Source organism: Myotis daubentonii, chromosome 16 (assembly GCF_963259705.1).
Source record: "Myotis daubentonii chromosome 16, mMyoDau2.1, whole genome shotgun sequence".
Classification (NCBI taxonomy): domain Eukaryota; kingdom Metazoa; phylum Chordata; class Mammalia; order Chiroptera; family Vespertilionidae; genus Myotis; species Myotis daubentonii.
The window spans coordinates 12,234,985-12,253,924 of record NC_081855.1 but is presented as its reverse complement, the minus strand read 5'-3'; the positions used below and the strand labels follow the sequence as shown (position 1 = coordinate 12,253,924).

General features: G+C 44.6%; 1 protein-coding gene across 1 annotated transcript in view; it reads left to right on the top strand.

Moving 5' to 3' along the window:
* FBXW10B (F-box and WD repeat domain containing 10B) overlaps positions 1-18,940 on the top strand; it is a 51,821-nt gene that overhangs the window by 17,902 nt on the left and 14,979 nt on the right. The window contains exons 8-10 of the mRNA XM_059668573.1: positions 3,994-4,115; positions 8,767-8,915; positions 9,828-9,970. Of these exons, the coding sequence (XP_059524556.1) occupies positions 3,994-4,115; positions 8,767-8,915; positions 9,828-9,970 (414 nt within the window). The remainder of the gene's footprint in view (positions 1-3,993; positions 4,116-8,766; positions 8,916-9,827; positions 9,971-18,940) is intronic.

The following is an 18,940-nucleotide window of genomic DNA, read 5'->3' as shown; positions in this document are numbered from 1 at the left end:
TGATATCTGTCAGTCTGTTCCATGTAGCCATGCCTTTTGTTTGCCAGTTCATTAGGTTCCATATATAAGTGAGATCATGTGATATTTGTCTTTTTCTGACTGACTTATTTCACTTGGCATAATCTCTAGGTCCCTCCATGCTGTCACAAAGAATAAGAGTTCCTTTTTTTATAGCTACATAGTATTCCATTGTGTAAATGTACCTACAACAGCTTTTTTATCCATTCATCTACTGATGGACACTTGGGCTGTTTCCAGATCTTAGCTATTGTTAATGCTGCAATGAACCTAGGGGTGCATATATTCTTTCTTATTGGTGTTTTAGATCTTTTGTGATATATCCACAGAAGTGGGACCTCTAGACCATACAGCAGTTCCACTTTTAATATTTTAAACTAGAGGCCCGGTGCACAAAAATGTGTGCACTCAGCGGGGAGGGAGGGTCCCTCAGCCTGGCCTGTGCCCTCTCGCAGTCTGGGACCCCTCGGGAGATAACGCCCTGCTGGCTTAGGCCTGCTCCCGGGAGGCAGAGGGCAGGCCCAATCCCTAGGTGCAGCCCCTGGTTGGGCTCAGAGCAGGGCCGATTGGGGAGTTGGGGGGCCACCCCCTGTCATGGCACAGAGCAGGGTGGATTGGGAGGTTGCAATGCCACCCTCAGTCATGCTCAGGGTAGGGCCGATTAGGGGGTTGGGGCACCACCCCCTGTCACACTCAAGGCAGGGTCGATGAGGAGGTTGCGGCGCCACCCCCTGTCACACACAGAGCAGAGCCAATCGGGGAGTTGGGGCTCCGTACCCTGTCACGCACAGAGCAGGGCCCATCAGGGGGTTGGGATGCTGCCCCCTGTCACTCACCGAGCAGCGCCCATCAGGGGGGTTGGGGCTCCGTACCCTGTCATGCACAGAGCAGGGTCAATAAGGGGGTTGAGGAGCTCCTCCCTGTCACTCACAGAGTAGGGTCAATAGGGGAGTTGGGGCACCATCCCCAGTCACACACAGAGCAGGGCAGATCAGGGGGTTGGGTTGCCACACCCTGTCACACTCAGGGCAGGGCCAATGGGGAGGTTATGGCTCTACCCCGGCACACACAGAGCAGGGCCCCTGGGGGGAGGGGCGGGATTGGGGCACCGCTATCACCCACAGAGCAAGGCCAATCAGGGGGTTGGGGCACCACCACTCTCACACTCAGGGCAGGGCTGATGGGGAGGTTATGGCTCTACCCCATCACACACAGAGCAGGGCCCATGGGGGGGCGGGGTGTTGGGGCACCGCACCCTGTCACACACAGAGCTGCAGGGTGATCAAGGGGTTGGGGAGCTCCCCCCTATGAGGCACAGAGCAAGGCTGATCAGGAGGTTGGGGCGCATTCCCCTGTCATGAACAGAGCAAGACAGTTAGGGAGGTTGTGGCCCCGCACCCTGTCAAACAGAGCCGCAGGGCGATCAGGGGGTTTGGGCGCTGCCCCCTGTCATGCTGATCCCGGTGCCAGGAGGCCTCGTGGCTCTGCTGATCCCGGTGCTGGGAGGCATATTACCCTTTTACTATATAGGATAGAGGCCTGGTGCATGGGTGGGGGCCAGCTGGTTTGCCCTGAAGGCTGTCCTGGATCAGGGTGGGGGTCCCCACTGGGGTTCCTGGCCAGCCTGGCTGAGGGGATGATGGCTGTTTGCAGCTGGTCACACACCCTTCAGGGTGGGGGTCCCCACTGGGGTGCCTGGCCAGTCTGGGTGAGGGGCTGAGGGCTGTTTTCAGGCTGGCGGGTGACTGAAGCTCCCAACTGCTCCTTTTTTTCTTTTTTTTTATTCTGGGCCAGCTTTAGCTCTGAGGCTTGGCTCCAGTGCTACTGAAAGCAGGTATCTGGTTTGTTTGGGTTCTATAATTGAAACACTGTTTCAACTCCAGCTCTGAGATCCTGGCTCGCTGAAAGCAGGTTTCTGGGGTTTTGTTTAGCTTCTATATTTGTTACAATGTTTCAAACTGCAGGCTCAGAGGCCGGCAAGGCAGCCGGGGAACGTTGGTTTCCTCCGTCACTGAAGCAAGCAAGCCTCATGTTAGTTTCAAGCTGCCTGGCTGCCGGCTGCCATCTTGGCTGGCAGTTAATTTGCATATCGCCCTGATTAGCCAATCAGAAGGGTAGCGGTCGTACTCTAATTACCATGTTTCTCTTTTATTAGATAGGATGATTTATTTATTTATTTATTTTAATATATTTTATTGATTTTTTATAGAAAGGAAAGGAGTGGGATAGAGAGCCAGAAACATCAATGAGAGAGAAACATCAATCAGCTGCCTCTTGCACACCTCCTACTGGGGATGTGCCCGCAACCAAGGTACATGCCCTTGACTGGAATTGAACCCGGGACCCTTCAGTCCGCAGGCCAACGCTCTATCCACTGAGCCAAATCGGCCAGGGCTTATTCTCCTTTTTGAAGGGAGTACATCTATATCAAGTATATTTAAGTATCATGCTTGCTCTTACAACTTTGATTTATAAGTTTATAAAATCAAAGAATTTTCTTCTATTCCTATTCAACAAGTGTTTATCAAATACATTTTCTGTATGTATTTAGAAAAACAACCTGGACACATGGTCGGCCATGTTGCTAGAGATGGAAATTCAAAACATGTGTTTTTTTAGACTACTGGGACATGGTCAAATACACTGTAGGTGCATAGCAGGCTCTGACAAACAGGTAAGGCCATAAGACACTTGGGAGTATTAGAAGAAAATCTTCACATTCGAAGAATGTATTATTAATAATAATTATTATATTTTATCATTAATCATATATTATGCCAAATCTAATAATAACTGTATGAGGCAAGTGCCATTATTATCCCATTTACAGGTGAGGAAACTGAGGTACAGAGTTGTTTATTAAATTTTCCAAGATCACACAGCTAGTAAATGATGGACCTGGCCTTGGACCTCAGGCATCCTGGCTCCAGAGTCTACTAACTAAGCATTTCCCTGTGACCTGCCACAGAAATAACCTGGCTGAAGTGGAAATTTGTAATAATGATAGTTAAGAGACCTCAGGCAAGCCTGTTTATTAAAAAGCTGTGTGACACATACATGTTTCCATATATCTATTAGATACGCTTCAGAAATATACATAAAATATTTTAGATCTGCATGGCTGTAGTAATTCTTCTATTTCTATTATTCAGCACGTGTTTATCAAATATATTTTCTATATGAATTTAGAAACAAAACCTGGATACATGGTTGGCCAAGTTGCTAGAAACAGATATTCAAAACATGCTTTTTTTTAGACTCCTAGGACATCGTTAAACACACCGTAGGTGCGTGTTGGCTCCGACAAACAGGTAAGGCCATAGAACAGTTGGAAGATCAGCTCTACCAGTGAATCAGTGACATGAATTTTAGGCCTGGTGGTCATTCCAGGAACCCTTCCACCTATTACCAAGTAACAGTTATCAAGCATTTTCTAAACGTAGGTTACTATTGTAATGTTACATGCCTTAACATGGGGTTTCTCAACTTCAGCCCTATTGACATTTAGGGCTGGAGAATTCTTTCTGTGGAGACACTCCTATGAATTGTAGGAGGTTTAACAGAATCCTTGAACTCTATACACTAAATACCAGGAGCACCTCCATCCCCGCTTGTGACAACCAAAACTAACTCCAAGCACTGTTAAATGTTCCCTGGGGGTAGAAATCACCCTGGGTTAACAATCACTGCATTTGTGAATTTAATTCTTCACAAAAATCCTATGTGGTAACTATTAATATTATCACTTCCATCTTATCAATCAGAAAATGAAGCCTACACAGAAATTAAGTAGCTTTCCTAAAGTTACACCTAATAGGTACTATAACTGAGATTAAATTCCAGGCCTCTGAGCTTGATCAGGAAACTTTTCTGCCTCACAACTACTTTTTGATCTATAGGAACACTGTACAGTATGAACCCTTGGGTCCTAAGAAAATCTGAAAAACGTGGTTTTTTTTGGCCTAATTCCTGCAGATACTGGGATCTGAAAAGTGGGGCTTGCATACGAATCTTCACTGGCCACCAGGGGACAATCACTTGCATCGATTTATATAAGGAAATGCTCGTGTCTGGAGCAAAAGATTGCCAGGTGAAAGGTGAGAGGAAATGCCCTTAACTTTCTAAGAAGTTTCCCCAAATCCATAGGTTGCCAAAATACATATTTTGGTCATTTCTACAGGCATCCACTTCTTTTTTCCATCCATCCACCCATCTATATACCTATTGATCCATTTCTTTGATAATTGTTGGTTGAATATGTACAATATGCTAGACACTGTGTGAGGTATTAAGGAAATAAAATGACTATTATATGGCTCTTTCAATACAGCTTTTTATTTCCTCCAGAGGTTCATCATTTCCTAATGAAAATAGATATATAAATATATGATGGGAAATATAATAAAATATGTGACCAATAACAACTGCCACTTATTGAGTACTAACTTTTCGACTGTGTTAGATGCTTTATTATTTAACCCCCATAAGAACACTATGAGGTGGATACAGATGAACGATCCAAACTCAGAGAGAAAAACAATTTCCCCTAAATTAAAGCTGCTGAGTGGTAGAGTGTCTGACTCTAAATCATACACTCCGAACCAACATGCAGAGTTCTATGGGACTGTGGAAGTAAGAGCAGGAGGGAAAGCAGCATGGACAGGATGGTATTTAGTTCTAGAGAGAGAGAGAGAGAGAGAGAGTGGAGGACATTCCAAGTAGAAGGAACAGCACAGGCAAATCCATAGAAGTTTGAAGAAAATGGTATATTCAGGGGATTTCCCCTGGCTGGTCTGGCTGGGTGTAGTGTGGAAGATAATTTGTTTGTGGCCAGACTATCAAAGACCTTCTGCATCATGGAAGGAAACTGAACCTTATCCTATAGGACATGGAAAGCTACTAGTACAAATGCATCTTAAACTGAGGATTGACATGATCAAATGTGCTTTTAAGAAAGATAACTCTAGTGATGGTGTGGAAGAAGGATCTGGAGGGCAGTGACCACGTGGAGATAGGGGACAAAGTGAGACACTACTCAGTCTGGAGACTGTGGTGTTTTTATAGTATTGGAGAGCAGGCAAGTGTGAAGAATCTCAGAAGGTGCGAGTTTACATTAAATGGCATAGACTCCCTGAAGGGAGATGTCTAGAGGGGGGATTGGCAGGACTTTACCACCAATTGGATATGAAAAGTGAGAAAGATAGAAGCGCAAATGATGAGGCCAGAATTTAAACTCAGGCCACTGGGGATATAGAAGTGTCATCGATGTAAATGGATTTAAATAGGATGAATAGGGGAATAGTAGTGATACCATTATAATAATCTGGTTATTAATTAACAGAAACGTAGTAAAGGGGAGACTAAATAATATAGGCATGCTATTTATACAGCTTTTCCAGAAAGCTACAGTTTAACACACTTCAAGTCTGCTCCCCACAGATCAATGGGTTGAAGGGACTGGACAATAGGTGCATGCCCAGTAAGGTCTGAATGATTTGGGAAGATGCTTACCTGTCAGTCACAACTGGGAGTGAGTCAGTGGACAGAAGGGTGTGAAATCTGAGACACTTAACTCCAGAACAAAGGGAATTCTCTCTCTTGGCTCTTGTGCTCTGGACCTACTGTGGCTGGGGACTCACTCCCTGGAATTCACCCATGTGGCTCACAGCCATGTGGGACCCACACGATGGACTAATGGACTAATGATAGCTTAATACTATATCAGACCCAGCTCCACCCTGGAACGAAAATTCTGGACACTGACAGTGCTATGGGTTCTGCTGGAGGCCCAGCTACGTATTTTCCAGGGCTGGATTAAGAGACATGGGACTGTGCAACCCAAGAAATATAATTTCATGCCAGTAAAAACCACCCTTTCTCCCATGTGAGTCTTAGAAAATTCCTCTCTAAAGATATTGTAAGAACCCCACCTCAATTAGTGACAGGGAATTGTAACCTACCAAATCTTCTGGCAACAATAGGGAAGAGTGAGGAATGGAGGAGAAGGTAATGGCTTCAATTTTGAACATGTTGAGTGTGGTAGGCAGAATAATGGCTAACCAAAGATATTCATGTCTTAATTCCTGGAATCTATGACTATGTAACTTTGTATGGCCGAAGGGACTTTGAAGATGTAATTAAGTTAAGGACTTTAACGTTGAGAAATTATCCTTGGTTTTCAATGTCGGGCCATCGGTGATCACATGGATCCTTAAAACTTTATTGTCTGTAATCAAAAGGAGATGCGACTATGGAAAAATGGCCAGAGAGATGTATTGTTGCTGGCTTGAAGATATAAGAAGGAAAACATGAGCCAAGGAATGTAGGTGACCCTAGAAAGTGGAAAAGGCAAGGAAGTGGATCCCCTCCCTCATAAAGGAACACTGCCCTGCTGACACCTTGATCTTAGCCTTTTGAGGTCATGTCAGATTTCTGTAAAATAATAAGTATGTGTTGCTTTTAGCGTCTAAGCTTGTGGGAATTTGTTACAGCAGCAATAGAAAGCTAATAAATTGAGTATGGGATTCCCAAAGTTACCCAGGTGAGAATTGCAGTAGGAAGATGCATGTGTGAATACACCAGTCTGGAATTCCAGGTATGTTGATTTGGTGGTTATCAATAATAATGAAAGATGGAAGCCTTAGGTATGGATGAGAAGTTCCTTGCAAATCCAGAGGAAAAAGTGACAAGAAGAAAAGCAAGGGACCCAAAATCCACATCATATTAGGGGTAGGTGGAGGAAAAAGATGTGGAAAAGGGAGAAAGAGTGGTGACACATGCACAAAGACTCAGACCTGCTTAAGATACTCCCTACCTTTTTGCCCTCCCCAACCTGAACGTGTCTTGTTGCCATGATTGCTTTAAGGAGTAGAGCAGAAAGGATGAAAGGGTGAGGGTCTGAAGATGCAAGGGCAGACAAGGCCTCAAGCTTGAGAGAATCCTGTGAGACCACAGGCAGGACCATAACTAGGGCAAGGGGAGTTAGGTCCTTAACTCAGGTATAAAACTTGAGGGAGCACCAATAAAACCACAATAACCAAATTACACATTTTAATGCAGTATGTAAAAGTCAGAATTAATACACAAGATGAAAAAACTATCAAAAGATCTCTCTTATCCTAACCCTGGCCCTGCCAGCAGCCCCTGGGCTCTTCCCACCTGCCTGGGTTACCAAAACCCAGGAGAAAGAGACAATTGGAGACCTGAATGGTAACCCCCCATGTTTTAAATTCTTTAAATCAGAGCCCCTTCCCAAGAATATTTTAATTAACATTTCAAGTTTCACAGATTCTATATAATAAAGAGCTAATATGCAAATTGTTGTCACACTGTCACACCTTAATGGCTCAGACATGCAACACTGGGGAGAGAAGAATGGGTACCAGCCAGGCTGTGGCCCAGGAGAGGGAAAAGCCGCCCACCCCATGGTTCTGGGCGCCTGCGGCTGTGGCCCGGGTGAAGCTGCCCTCCCACGGTCCCCTGCAGCTGCAGCTGGCCCAAGCAAAGCCAGCCCAGTCCTGGGTGCCTGTGGCCAGCCAGAGGAGTGAATCCTGGGTCCCAGGTGCGGGGAGAGGCAGAGGCAGTTAGGGGCGATCAGGCAGGCAGGCAGGCAAGCCGTTAGGAGCCAGCTGTCCAGGATTACGAGAGGCAGTCGGACATTCCCCGAGGGGTCACGGATTGGAGAGAGTGCAGGCCAGGAAGAGGGACTCCCCCATGCACAAATTTTGTGCACCTGGCCTCTAGTCTAATTTAATGAAAGAGCCAGTATGTATGTAAAATCAGAAAAACATACTTAAAGTTGATCTGGTATACACGGTTAAGAGCATAGGCTCTGGATCCAGACTCCCTGGGTTCTAATCCCAGCTTAATCTGCTCACCGCCTGTGTGATTCAGGTTACTGAACCTCTCTGTGCCTCAGTTTTCCCATCTGTATAGTGGGAAATAATAATAGTATTTGTCTTGTGAAGATAAGTTAATACATGTCAAGCATTATTTGAATGATGCCTGGCTCATTGTTGGTGCTATATAAATATTAGCTGTGGTCATTTTGTCTTAGGTTATTCATTCTGTTGCTGGGGAGGTACACTGTAACATGAAGCTGACTGTAACATTTTCATCCCTGAATTCATGGTTCACACTTTCAATTTTTACCCTTAAGCTCTGTTCTCCCATTTATTTTCATATCCACCCATCTTACAGTACCCTGGGCTGTTGCTCTAGCACCATCTATGTAGAAGGAGCACTAAACCTGACCCCAGCTGTAATAACCTCTCAATTAGTACAATCCAAGTCAGACTCAGAAATACTAAAAAATATAAATGGAAATGGACAGCTTTCTTTTCTTTTGGGGATGGAAGGTGTCAGTCAGGAGCATAGCATCTCGAAAGATGGATGCCACGAAACACGTGCCATGATTTTCCCAACATTTCCATGGCAAGCATTTTTCAGGCTTGAGAAGTATCATTGGAGATGAGCTGTCCAACACTTCGACCCCAAGGCTAAGTTCCTCAGTTAGAACTACCATCTAAGCATTGCTGGATCTCCCAAGGCCCATGATTAGGGAGCTCTGTGTTACAGGCACATGGAGCTGTTGGTGAAACTGTGGGGGTGCTGGGCCCGACTAAGGCCTTTTGGGATCTGACTTGATGGGCTCCACTAGTCTTGGCTTCTGTGATGGGGTGTGCAACAAACCTGTAACCTGCTTTCATCCCTCTCTCTGACCTCACCTTTCTCTCTCCTCCCTTTCAGAGTGGGATGTAAACACAGGGAAGTGTCTGAAGACATTTAAACACAAAGACCCCATCTTGGCCATCAAGATCAACGACACCTACATCGTGAGCAGCTGTGAGCGAGGAATAGTGAAAGTGTGGCACATTGTCATGGCTCAGGTGGTAAAGGTGGGGGCAGTAGGCTGTGGAGGGAATGGGGCAATGGCGGTGATGAATTGGAGGAGACTGATGGTGGCTCCCTAGACAACTTTGGAGCAATTTAGTTCCAGTCACCAGAAGGGCAGTCCTAAAGAACTGAAGGGGAAGCCTTCAAAAAAAAAAAAAATGGGCTATTGACTGTTGGTGGAGTGTCAGGGCCCATGTGACCCATGCTGTCATGGGGCTGGTATCGGAAGGCTGCATTCTGATTAGACATTATATATGGACTCAGGATATTTTTACAGCAATAGAGAATATTCTACCCTGATTCTGGCATGGGTAAGGGAAGGAACAAAGTCACAGTGGTTTTTCCCCTTACTCTCTGATGAGAATGTTGGCTATATTGAAAGTGACTGAATGTTCAAATACATAAAATATTCTTGCTGGATTTGAAACCCCCTAGCCCTAGTGGGTGGTGGTGAGATATCATTTATGCCAGGAGCACAGGGTCACAGCTTTTACCACTAATCTTGCTGTCACTGTGGTCTGACCAGCATTTGCAGGCACAGGGATGCCCCAGGTGCCCACTGGGTCCTGATGAGGAGCTGGGGATGGAACATCTGGCCCTTCGCCTTCTGGCAGAAGAAGATGATGGTCCAGGCCCTCGCTGGTACTCCAGAGAGATGGGCCTGCCTCAGCCACAGACCCACCAACAGTCTTCTCCCTGATCCATTCACCCTTCACTGGGGAGGGAGCTCTGGAGAGAGGGAGCCTTATAAGAGCAAAAGTAAAGTTGGCTAGCTAAATACCAAGTGAGTAGTGCTCATGGATTGGTGGAGAGTGGCTTTGGAATTTACCTAAAGAAGCTTCCAGCTTTGGCCCTTGGAGGAGTCACACTTTGAGTTGATGATTGGCTGAACACAGGGGCAACTTTTCTTGCAGATTCTCAGCGGCCATGAGGGAGCTGTGAAGTGCCTGTGCTTTGACCAGTGGCATCTCCTCTCTGGAAGTGTTGATGGCCTAGTCATGGCCTGGAGCATGGTGGGAAAGTATGAGCGATGCCTCATGGCCTACAAGCATCCCAAGTATGTGCCAGGAAAGCCCTGTCTTAGGAATGTAGTGCTCCCTCCTTTTCCTGTCATAGCTGCTACCTTGATTTTTGGTAGATCAGTTGCTTCTTCTGTCTACTGACCCTTTGTCCCCTTTGATCCTCCCCATTTCCTTTTCTTCCTCCTTTACCTATTACCTACCACCCCCTCTATTTGGCCAGTCCCTCTACCACCCTCACTTATTTCTCTTAAGAAATAACAATACTAGATGTGAATTTAGAGAAATGTTTGAAATGTTATACTTATGACACACGTGATAGACTGATATCCGTTACCTACTAAATGTCTGAGTATTGGCAGAGCTGTCCCAAGTAATGCCAATTCTAGTAAACTTAATATGCTTGGAATTGGCGTTTACCCCAGGAAGTTTGTGTTCACAAAAGCTTGAAGTGTTCCAAGTGAAAAGGTTTAAAAATAATGGAGGGCTTTCTCTGTTTGATATGTTTAACTTATATGTGGAATCTAAAGAGCAAAATTAACAAACAAAACAGAAACCGACTCATAGAAACTAATGGTTGCCAGATGTGTGGGGATAGCAAGCTGAGTGAAAAAGGTAAAGGGAATAATAACTGCAATTGGTAGTTACAAAATAGTCATGGGGGGGGGGGGAATGTAAGTTACAGTATAGGGGATAGAGTCAATAATACTGTAATGACTATGTATGATGCCAGGTGGACACTAGACTTATTGGGGGGTCACTTCTTAAATTATATAAATGCCTAATCACTATGCTGTGCACCTAAAACTAATATAACATTGAATGTCAACTGTTATTGAAAATACTAAATGAGGGCTCAGAGAAGGAGCTTATTCCAGGACAATTCTATTCCAGGATAGACATGGATTTCATTTTACAATTCCAATCCCAGTGTAGTGGTAGTGGCTGCTTAGAGCCATTTGAGAAGTAGTCTGAGGTCACATTGGGGCTTATTTGGAAAGGGTATTGTGGTCAGTTAATGGGTCTGCCATGGCCAAAGGTTTGACAGGCTATTCTGTACCACTCCGGTACTATGTGAATAATTTTTTTTTCCTCTGAGTGCAATATAAACAGTCCCAGGGATTGAAATGCTATTCCAATTGATTAAAAGAGTAAATGGATCTTCCAGGGGGATCTATCAGGGGATAGCTATTTAGTAAAACATGTCCCTAAATTTCCTTATACCCTCCAAAGAACTTCTTGGCAGGCACACTGGCTTCATAGGAGGTAGAAGGGGATTTGGGTATATATGTGTACTAGTGACTCGGTGCATAGATTCGTGCACATTGAGAGGAAATTAATTAGAAGATGGCTGGTGGGGTGGGACTGGGCGAGATGGGCCAGACCCTTCGTGGAGCCAACTTCCCACCATCCCTCCCTGGCTGGCCGCACCTGGGGTGGCACTGTAGCTCGAAAGGCATCTGCGGAGTGAGCGGGGTGTTGGGGGGTCCCCTCCGGCAGGTGGGGTCCCTCGGCCTGGCCTGCAGGGATCGGGCTGAAACTGGCTCTCCAACATCCCCCGAGAGGTCCCGGACTGCAAGAGGGCACTCTGCAAAGTTACTGTCGTACAGGGTGTGGAACGCAAATGCAAGTGTGCAGTAAACCAGATTTGGGGCCGCCAGTGGCCAGCAACAACATAACCCACAGTCGAAGGTGGAATCGCACGACCCCATGAGGACTCATGCTCCCTCCTCTCTGCTTCAGGGTACTCCACCCGAGAACCACCACTGCCAAGTCATTGCAGCTCGACAGCTCCTGCATTGAGTGTCTGCCCCCTGGTGGTCAGTGTGTGTCATAGCGACCGGTCAGATGGAGGGAGGGACAGTTAGCATATTAGCCTTTTATATAGATAGGTATCTTCTGTCTGTGATGCGTGACTGCATTCTTGATGAGTAGGTGCTGAGAAGGGCCTGTGTTCGGTGATTTATCCAACCCTTAGGTGACCATCAGCAACTCTCTTAGCATGTCAAACCTGGACCCCCAGGAAGGAGTCAAACCTGATTATGTCATCTGAAATTTGTAACTATATGTTTTTAAAACCTCCCAACCACAATTCAGTAGGATTTAGTTTAAGTATTGGAAAATAATTTGTTCCCAGAAAACCCAGCAGTTTAGTCACCATTCCACCAATCTGAGTCTCCCACTCCACCTCAGCTATGAGACATTCTTAAACCATTGTCACTCCCATTGAATGGGGACCCCAACATTCCATTCACATTGGTTCTTGATACCTTACATAGTTACAGTGAATCCATAGACAGCTGGAGGACATGGTCAATGCCCTTCTTTATGGGGTGCCTTCTCCTACTCGTCTCTTATGTACATATACTGGTAAGTACTCAATAAATATTTTCAATTGATTTTTAATAAGGACTAATTTGATAGATTGCCTTTCTGGAGAGTTGTCATGATTGGACTGATACCCATCTTTTGAATATGATAGAGGTGTAAAGACAGATATAGTTGCTATCTGTCTTCTTGACCTAACACTTTTTTCCTCCAAAATTAAGATTATGCATATAGTGTGGGAGACAATGGATAAGAGAAATAAAATTAGAGGATACAAAGTAGAAAAGATAGAAATGATGATTCCTAGAAAAGTTTTGTACTCTGTAGTATTTATTCTTTAATGTTTTATAATAATACATTTTTTAAATTTTTAAATAAAGATAGAATTTGCATAATATTAATGTCATAGTGTGCAATTCAGTGATTTTTAGTATATTCATAATGTTGTAAAACCATCACTACTATCTAATTAGAGAACATTTACATCAGTCATTGGGAATGTCCTCTGTTTCATTTCTGATTTTAATGATTTCAGTTTTCCCTCTTAGTTTCTTGGTCAGTCTAAGTAAATAATTGTCAGTTGTCTAGCCAAAGGTTTGCTCATCTTTTCAAGGAACCGACTTTTGGTTTCACTGATTTTTCTCTATTGTTTTTCAATTCTCTAATTCATTGATTTCTGCTTCAAGCTTTATCTTCCTTCTCCGTGGTCCACGTTTAGTTTGACCTTCTTTTTCTAGTTTGTTTTTCTTTTTTTTAAGGTGAAAGTTAGGTTATTGACTAGAGAAATGTAGGCATCTACTGCTATGTATTTCCCTATGAACAAATTTTCCATATTTCCTTCTGTTATTCATTTGTAAGTTAATTTATTGTAGTCAAAGCACTTAATATTATTTAAGCTTTCAAAACCTATTGAGATGTGTTACTTGACCTAACCTAAGGCTTATCCTAGAGAAAGTTCCATGTGCTCTTGAGGTTAATGTGTACTCTGCTGGTATTTGTTGAAATGTTTTGTATATGTCTGTTAGGTCTAGTTGGTTCCTAATGTTTTTCAGGTCTTTTGTCTAGTTGATCTAGCCATTATTTAAAGTGTGGTATTGAAGTCTTCATCTATGATTGCTGAGTTGCCTATTTCTCCCTTTAGTTATATGAGTTTTGCCTCATGCATTTTTGAATACTGTAGTTGAGTAAATATGCACTTATAATTGTCATATCTTCTTGATGAATTCACCCTTTTGTCATTATATAATGTCCTTTTTTTATCTCTAGTAACAATTTTGTTTGCAAGTCTATTTTGCGTGATATTAATGTAGCCACTCCAGCTCTTGTTTCATATGGGTTATCTTTTTCCATTTAACCTCTCTGTGATTTTTATTCTAACGGGAGTTTCTTGTAGGCAGCATACAGTTGAATCATGTTATTTTTAATCTTTTTTTCCAATCTCTGCTTTTTACTTGAAGAGCTTTATCTCTTTACATTTAATATAAAAATAACTTATTTTACCATTTTGCTATTTGTTTTCTATAGTCTTATGTATTTTTTGTTCCTCAGTTTTTCTTTTATGGTCTTCTTTGGTCTTAAAAGGGTATTTCCTAGTATGTTATTTTAATTCCCTTGTCTTTTTTTTTTTTTTCCTTTCTATCTATTTTGAGTTATTTTCTTAGTATACGTCCTGGGGATTATAATTAACATCTTACTTTATAATAATCTAATTCACATTAATATTAACCTAATTTCATAAGTATGCAAAAATTGTGCTCCTCTCCTCTCCTTTATACTCTTATTATCAGAAATTGTCTTTATGTCCTGTGTATCCATCAGCAGCTGTCTTTAAATGAGATAGAAAAAAGAGTTATAAACAAAAGATACATTTATATTGTTTTCTTATATTTACTGGTACCTAGTTACCTTTATTGATGCTCTTTATTTCTTCATGTGGATTCAAATTGCTACTTAGTGTCCTTTCATTTCAACCCAAAGGACTCTCTGTAGCATTTTATATAAGGTACGACTGCTAGTGACAAACTCTCAGTTTTTGTTTATTTGGGAATGTCTTAATTTATCGATTTTTTAGGATGGTTTTGATGGATATGTAAATCTTAGTTTATAGTTATTCATTTTTGTTCCAGCACTTTGAATATATTACTTCATTCTTCTGGCCTCCATTGTTTCTGATGAGAAATAAATCAATGTAATTGAGGATCGTTTTCATGTGATGAGCTGCTTGTCTCTTGCTGCTTCCCATGCTCTCTTTGTCTTTTTACAGTTGATTATATATTTAGATCTCTTTGAGTTTATTTTAATTAAAGCTTGCTGAGCTTCTTAGATGTGCAGATTATTTTTTCACCTTATTTGTAAAGTTTTGAGCCATTATTTCTTCAAATATCCTTTCTACCCCTTCTCTCTTTCCAGGGCTCCTGTTTTGCAAATGCTGAGGTTTGATAATGTCACAAAGGCTTCTGAGTCTCTGTTCATTTTTTTTCTTTTTCTGTTCTTCAGACTGGATAATCTCAATTGACCTCTCTTCAAGTTCTTTGCTTCTTCTGCCTGCTGTAGTCTGCTGTTGAACCCCTCTAGTGAATTTTCATTTCAGTTGTTGTCATTTGCAACTCCAAAATTTCAATTTGGCTCCTTTTATAATTTCTAACACTATTGATATTCTCTATTTAGTGAGACACTATTCTAATAATTTTCTTTAGTTTTGTACATGTTTTTCATTAGCTATTTGAACACATTTAAAATAGACGATTTACAGTCTTTGTTTAATAAGTCAAACCATTGGGTTTCCTGGGGACGATTTCTATAGATTACTTTTTTTGCTATATATGGACTATACTTTCTAGTATTTTTATGTTTATACTAGAGGCCTGATGCATGAAATTTGTGCAACAGTAGGCCTTCCGTCCCCCAGCTGCTGGCGCCAGCTTCCCTCTGGCACCTGGGACCCAGGCTTCTCTCCAGCTGCCGGCAGGCACCCGGGACCCGGGCTTCCCTCACAGCCCCAGCTTCGTCTGGAAGGTAGTCCAGAAGGACATCCAGTCTAATTAGCATATTATGCTTTTATTATTATAGACTAGTGGCCCAGTGCACAAAATTTGTGCACATTAGAAGGGGATTCATTAGAGGAAATATTTTTTTAATATATTTTATTGATTTTTTACAGAGAGGAAGGGAGAGAGATAGAGAGAGTTAGAAACATCAATGAGAGAGAAACATCGACTAGCCGCCTCCTGCACATCTCCCACTGGGGATGTGCCCGCAACCCAGGTACATGCCCTTGACCGGAATCGAACCTGGGACCCCTCAGTCCGCAGGCCGACGCTCTATCCACTGAGCCAAACTGGTTTCGGCTAGAGGAAATATTTTAATATTGCTATTTGCCCAATCTCTATAATAGAAGTTTCAGAGATGAAAGAAAATTAGTAAAATGTATATGAAAATCTTCCTCCTGTCAGAGTCTGGGGCACACCATGGGACTCAGAGTCAAGTCCCCACCCACCCATGTGTCCCTCAAAATCATGCAAGACCCAGACCTGGACGGCCCCACCCCCATGGGGCAAGATCCAGACCCGGCCAGCCCCACCCTTGTCTAACTCTGCCGGGTGGGATCGCAACCTGAGGTCCCCTGGCCCGGTGCTGGGTGGAGCGGGCACAGCATGAGGTACCCAGGCCCAGCACCAGGGCAGAGGGCACAGCCTGAGGTACCCTGTCAAGCCCCACCAGGTGGGGGTTGTGGCCTCAAGTCCCCTGTCAAGCCCTGCCGAGTGGGGGAGTGTGGCCTCAGGTCCCTCATCAAGGCCTGCTGGGTGGGGGAGCAGCCTAAGGTCCCCTGTCAAGCCCAATGGGGGTGGTTGGGTGGGGCATGGCCTGAGGTCCCCTGGCCTGGCGCCTGGGGCAGTGGGCGCAGCCTGAGGTCCCCTGTCAAGCCTCACGGGGGGGAGGGGTGTTGGGTGGGGCAAAGCCTCAGATCCTTGCTGATTGCTCATTAAGGCTCATTACGGGAATTCAAACTCTGCTGTGGGTGCAGCCATCTTGTGTTACAGAAACCTCGTGCCCCCCCCCCACCCCCACCCCTGCCCACTGTGGGTGCTGCCATCTTTGTGGCAGAGTGATGGTCAATTTGCATATTCCCTCTTTATTATATAGGAGATAATTTTTGTTGAAAACTAGACAATTTGAATATTTTATTTTGTATTATTACATTTATAGGGCTAATATTGGTTAATAACATTGTATAAACATCAGGTGTACAAATTTATAATACAACATCTGTATACTCAGTTATGAGCTCACCACCCAAAGTCTAGTATCCTTCCATCATCTTGTGTTTGACCCCTTTTATCCTCTTTGTCCTCCCCCCACCTTCTTTCTCTTCTGGTAACCACCATTCTCTTGTCCGTCTCTATAATATTTTTTATTTGTTCATCTGTTGCTTTTTGTTTTATAGCTTACATATGAGTGAAATCGTATGGTTTTTGTCCTTTTCTGTTTGACATACTTTATTTAGCATAATACTCTCAAGACTCATATATACTGTTGCAAATGACAATATTTCATCTTTTTATGGTTGAGTAATATTTTATTATATAGTACTAGAGGCCTGGTGCACAAAAATTTGTGCACTCGGAGGGGGGGGGGGGGAGGGGAGGTCCCTCAGCCTGGCCTGTGCCCTCTCCCAGTCTGAGACCCCTCAGGACATAACGACCTGCTGGCTTAGGCCTGCTCCCGGGTGGCAGAGGGCAGGCCCAATCCCTAGGTGCAGCCCCTGGTTGGGCTCAGAGCAGGGCCGATTGGGGAGTTGGGGCGCCGCCCCCTGTCATGCACAGAGCAGGGCAGATCGGGAGGTTGTGATGCCACCCCCTGTCATGCACAGAGCAGGGCCAATCAGGAGGTTGGGGCACTGCCCCCTGTCACACTCAAGGCAGGGTCGATGGGGAGGTTGCAGCGCCACACCGTCATGCAAAGAGCAGGGCCCATCAGCGGGGTTGGGGCTCCGTACCCTGTCACGCACAGAGCAGGGTCAATAAGGGGGTTGGGGAGCTCCCCACTGTCATGCACAGAGCAGGACCCATCAGGGGGTTGGGGAGCTCCCCCGTGTCATGCACAGAGGAGGGCCCATAGGAGAGTTGGAGCACCACTCCCTGTCACACACAGAGCAGAGCCAATCAGGGGGTTGGGGCGCCGCCACTGTCACACTCAGGGCAGGGCCAATGGGGAGGTTATGGCTCTACCCTGTCACACACAGAGCAGAGCCTGTGGGGGGGGGGGGGTAGAGGCGCCGCACCCTGTCACACACAGAGCCACAGGGCGATCAGGGGGGGTGGGGAGCTCCCCCCATCAGGCACAGATCAGGGCTGATCAGGGGGTTGGGGCGCCTTCCCCTGTCACGAAACAGAGCAGGGTGGATAGGGAGGTGGTGGCCCCACCCCCTGTCACACACAGAGCCGCAGGGCGATCAGGGGGTTTGGGCGCTGCCCCTGTAACGCTGATCCCGGTGCCAGGAGGCCTTGCAGCTCCGCTGATCCCGGTGCTGGGAGGTATATTACCCTTTTACTATATAGGATAGAGGCCTGGTGCATGGGTGGGGGCCAGCTGGTTTGCCCTGAAGGCTGTCCTGGATCAGGGTGGGGGTCCCCACTGGGGTTCCTGGCCAGCCTGGCTGAGGGGATGATGGCTGTTTGCAGCTGGTCACACACCCTTCAGGGTGGGGGTCCCCACTGGGGTGCCTGGCCAGTCTGGGTGAGGGGCTGAGGGCTGTTTTCAGGCTGGCGGGTGACTGAAGCTCCCAACTGCTCCTTTTTTTCTTTTTTTTTATTCTGGGCCAGCTTTAGCTCTGGTTCCAGCTCTGAGGCCTCTGCTGCTGAAAGCAGGTATCTTGTTTGTTTGGGTTCTATAATCGAAACACTGTATCAACTCCAGCTCTAAGATCCCAGCTGGCTGAAAGCAGGTTTCTGGGGTTTTGTTTAGCTTCTATAGTTGTAACAATGTTTCAAACTGCAAGCTCAGAGGCCGGCAAGGCAGGCGAGGAACGTTGGTTTCCTCCATCACTGAAGCAAGCAAGCCTCATGTTAGTTTCAAGCTGCCTGGCTGCCGGCCACCACCTTGGCTGGCAGTTAATTTGCATATTGCCCTGATTAGCCAATGGGAAGGGTAGCAGACGTACAGCTAATTACCATGTTTCTCTTTTATTAGATAGGATATGTATCATGTCTTCTTCATTCAATCAAACAAAAATTCAGTAGTTTCAATGTCTTGGCTATTGTAAGTAATGCTGCAATGAGAATAGAGGTACATCTATCTTTATGAATAAATGTTTCCAATATGCAGAAGAGGCATTTCTGGGTCACATGGTAGCTCTATTCTCAGTTTTTGAGAATTCTCCACACTATTTTCCATAGTGGCTGCATCAATGTACATCCCACCAGCAGTGTATGAGGGTTCCCTTTTCTCCATATCTTCTCTAATATTTGCAATTTCTTGTCTTATTGATAATAGCCATTCTAATGGATGTGAGGTGACACCTCATTGTGGTATTAATTTGAATTTTCATTATAACTAGTGATATTGAGCATTTGTCTATGTATCCATTGGCCATTTGTATATCTTTTTTGGAAAACTATCTATTGCAGTCCTCTCCCCATTTTTTAAAAATAGAATTGTTTGTTTGTTTTTCTCACTGAGTT